This window comes from Austrofundulus limnaeus, unplaced genomic scaffold (genome assembly GCF_001266775.1).
Source record: "Austrofundulus limnaeus strain Quisiro unplaced genomic scaffold, Austrofundulus_limnaeus-1.0 Scaffold169, whole genome shotgun sequence".
NCBI lineage: Eukaryota > Metazoa > Chordata > Actinopteri > Cyprinodontiformes > Rivulidae > Austrofundulus > Austrofundulus limnaeus.
In genome coordinates this window covers 730,530-734,421 of record NW_013952571.1, presented here as the reverse complement: position 1 = coordinate 734,421, position 3,892 = coordinate 730,530, and the positions used below count along the sequence as shown (strand labels likewise).

Genomic DNA, 3,892 nt, shown 5'->3' with positions numbered 1-3,892 from the left:
GTGTTGCATTTATGGCAATATATTTAAATTTTTACAAATTTAAAACATTTGGGAAACATCTATTTCTTGTTGGGTAACTGTCCAAGCTRAGGTTTAAAGTACAAGCATTTCTTTAAGGAATGCATATCGCCACCACATTTTGTGTTTTGAATGAGGTTCAAAATTGCACAACCTGAATTACATCTGACGTTGAAAATGACACACAATTTTATCTGATATCATGTGATGTCATGAGAAGAGTACGTGTTGTGATAAAATCATATATCAGTTTTCAGCTCAACATTTGTAAAACTGACTAACTTGTATCAAAAAGAAAAAAATAAGGTCCTCTGGATGGGTTCTTTAGTGAAACGTTTGGTCTCTCCTCCAAAAGACTTCTTCAGTCTGATGAGTTTCAGGTGAACTCAGCCTTATAAGCACTGCCTCCACATGGACAAACAGGTTAGTCACATGCAAAAGAGGGCCATCGCCTAACAATAGGTTTGATTAGCTAATTAGACTAACTTATAGCTATTTGTGTTGGTTCACTTGGATTAGTTGAGTTGGCCATCTTGAATTGGACTGGCTCTAAAAYTGAAATATAGAAAGCCTTTCACTGAGCGAGATTGCGTTGTATTCAAGACATCCACTGTCAGTTACAACTACACAAAATATTAGTACAATGTCTGTAAAATTAATTCAATTATAGTTGGTTTTGTGTTTTCTAAGATCATGAAAATGTGGCAAACATCTTCAATCAGCTTGATTTCAAAACAAACCACTTGTTTAATAATAATTTCCTGAAAAGTTTGATAAAATCTGTCCAGTGGTTCATGGAATCTTTTGGTAACAAACACACAGTTACGGTGGAGCAACATAAATGAAGCAGTTTGTGTTCAGGCTTCAGTGTTTCATGAGTTCACCTTGTAGATGCCGTTCCTTCCATAGCCAGGTAAAGATGCAGATTTATTGTAGGGGAAATCTGCACAGATGCAAAGATCATTGACTTTTTTCACTCTCTTTAGTTATTTAGGATCTAGCAGAGGTTATGAAARGCTACTCACTTGGCTGAGACGTGTCAGTGGGCAGACTGCAGGTGGATTTGCGGGGATCCAGGTCTTCTGAAGCCATCTGACCATCAATCTCACCCTTTAAGATCGTCCAACTTGTCCTCTASAGACAGTAGGAGAGACAAACGGAGGAGGCCAGAATGATGGCCAAGAGGTGACGGATGATRGCAAAGTATGAATTAGTTCATTAGTGAATGAATGTTCAGCATTTGTAGAGTTTAATAAAATGACTTGAAAGGATAAAGACAGGTTGATCTAAACAGACGTTGTACACAAAGACCTACCTTACTATCCTCACCATCCTGCCAGGATGTTCTAGAAGCTGGAAAACAGTCAGATGTTACYGGACGTCACAGTCAGTGTACTGAATCACCTAATATCGCTGAACTGGTAACTCTAAATCACCCCTGGTGCATGACWTCATCAGCTGGAGCCAGTCTAGAGGGAGCACCAAATGGAAACCACTTCTGTGGTATTACTCTGGTCTCTGAAGGCCTACAAAGTTCACCTTAAGAGTCTAAAGGTACGTTCACACCGAACGCGTTTTGAACGGCAGGAGCGGCCKATTCACATGTAAAGTCTATGGAGGACGTGCCTCTAGGGGTCGTGCGTCGCGTCACGTACGTTTTGGGTGGCGCGCAAGGAAGGCGGAAGGGGCGCAGAGCGTTTTCCGCGCATGCGGTGCTGCGGAAGTCGCCGCCGCCTCCCGAGTTCAAATATCTGAACTTTTCGCCGCTCGACGCGTCTCCCACTGAAAACTGAAACAGATGGACTGGAGGTCTTTACCTGAAATCGACCGTGTGCAGTTGGATTTTCTGGCAGTATTTATCTGTACTGATGTGGGTCAGCTGCTCAGGACCAGAAAAAAAAAAGTCAGTGAGCTGGTAGCTTCTGGAGTGTCTAAACTAACCCAACAAATCACCTCTAAATCATCTGGTGAGTGAATTATCTGCTGTGCGCAACGTTCGCTTGCTTTTTACTAAATAAATCAAAGCCATTTTCTTTTATTTTATCTTTATTTCACCCGCCGAGGACACGCTCCTCCCACACCTCGCTGCTGCCGCTGCTGCTGCTTGTTCTGGTCTGAACACTAGTGCGTTCTTCGGTCTGAACATAGTGCGTCCAACGAGAGGCGTTTTACGCTTTTTGGCCGCTCAAAACACGTTCAGTGTGAACGTAGCATAAGCTGTTATTAACCTGGCTGCTATATAAAACCCAAGTTACCATAAAAATCTGCATTTATTGTCTGATCACTGGRTTTTCACTGTCTGACTCAATTTAACTCAGGGTATTGYAGCTTTGTCCTTCTCAACACATTGCTGTGTGTGTGATACAACACCATTATACGAGTATTACACAGTGCTTTGAAAAAGTATACACAACCCTTGAATGAATGGTGTGAGAWGTCTCAATCCGATCTTCCTTAAAACTACTCAACAACTTTCCTCTGGTTTGTTTGGTGYATTCTTTGGTCTTCATAATGCTGTTTGATCACTGACATTCTGTAATAAACCTCTGAGGCTCAGAACACCTGGATCTGTACTGAGATGGAATTAAACACATGTAGACTGAGTTTCCTGATACAGTGACGTCTGCAGACAGCTGATAGCTGAGTTGTAGTTGAAGGTATCAAAGTAAAAATGCATGCCACACTTTTAAGACTTTTACTTTCAAAYGTTTAGGGGCATAAAYACTTTTTCAAGGCACAACAAACATRTCAGGAACKAAATGACYRCAGATTTTCAGTTTGTAAATATGTGCACATATCCATCTAAAGCTTATTTATTTCTTATTTATGATCAGATGACAGAGTGGATAAAAGTGACTTTACCTCCAGTGTTCATGCATGAAAGTGCCTCCCTTATGTACAAAATTAAAAWTTCTCCTAATTTAAAACTTGAAGCTCCAGGGAGACTAGAGTTCAAACTGAAACTTTCTCATTTTGACACATCAGTTAGGAGTGAACCAGTGAGCTACACTAGTGTCATGTTACAAAATGACTCAACCATTCAGTGTGCACGAAGTCACAGCACCACCACTAAATCAACAGATGAGCTGGTGAGATGAGTGCAGRCATGCATGACCAGGTGAAACAAAAGGCCCTTCGTTGAATTATATTAAAGATTGAAGAGGAACTGTTCATTTGATCTCATTCATACTGAATGACAAGCCCTCCTTCTCTCTCCACAACCAAGACCACCATGACTGGATCGAGGTAAATGTCAGGACATTGCTAGTAGAAAGGTTTTCCTGCTGTCCTGTGCTTTCATTAGGTTTCTATATGCCCACTCTGACATGACTCGGTCACATGGTGTCAGGCAACATGTTCTCACTCCTGACTCGTCACATATTGATGCTTGGTCAGGTACCATTTGCGTCCAGTTTTGCCTCGTCGGGTAACCCCTTGTGTCAGTTATTGACGCTCGTGGCTTTTCTGGGTTGCGCCACATTGGGGTCTTTGGGTTGGGGTTCTCTGGTTAATGGGATCAGGGTTAATGTTTAATTTTAAGTACTGAGGTCAGAGATAGGATGTCTAGGGCTAATAGAAGTTCAGTTTAGGGTCTGGGATGGTTAGTTGTCGTGCATTTCCTACTCTTTTCAAAAATATGACAACACACTCCTCCTCCGTCTCATCTCATTAATAACTAATGCGAGGCGGTTACCCGACGTGTCCAAAACTGCACGCAGACGGTACCTGACCAAGCGTCAATATGTTGACGAGTCAGGAGTGAGAATGGGTTGTGTCAGGATGCAGCTTTGTGCTTGAAGATCACAAGTAGCACAATGTTACTGCAACTGGTTTTAAATCTGTGTTGTTTCCAGGATGTTTTCCTGTCCAGTCC

At 41.9% G+C, this 3,892-nt stretch overlaps 1 protein-coding gene across 1 annotated transcript in view; it reads right to left on the bottom strand.

The window, feature by feature from the left end:
• Positions 1–3,892, bottom strand: part of ablim2 (actin binding LIM protein family, member 2) — a gene marked incomplete in the record, with an annotated part of 95,611 nt that overhangs the window by 10,268 nt on the left and 81,451 nt on the right. The window contains 3 exon segments of the mRNA XM_014017478.1: positions 903–961; positions 1,044–1,152; positions 1,334–1,371. Of these exon segments, the coding sequence (XP_013872932.1) occupies positions 903–961; positions 1,044–1,152; positions 1,334–1,371 (206 nt within the window).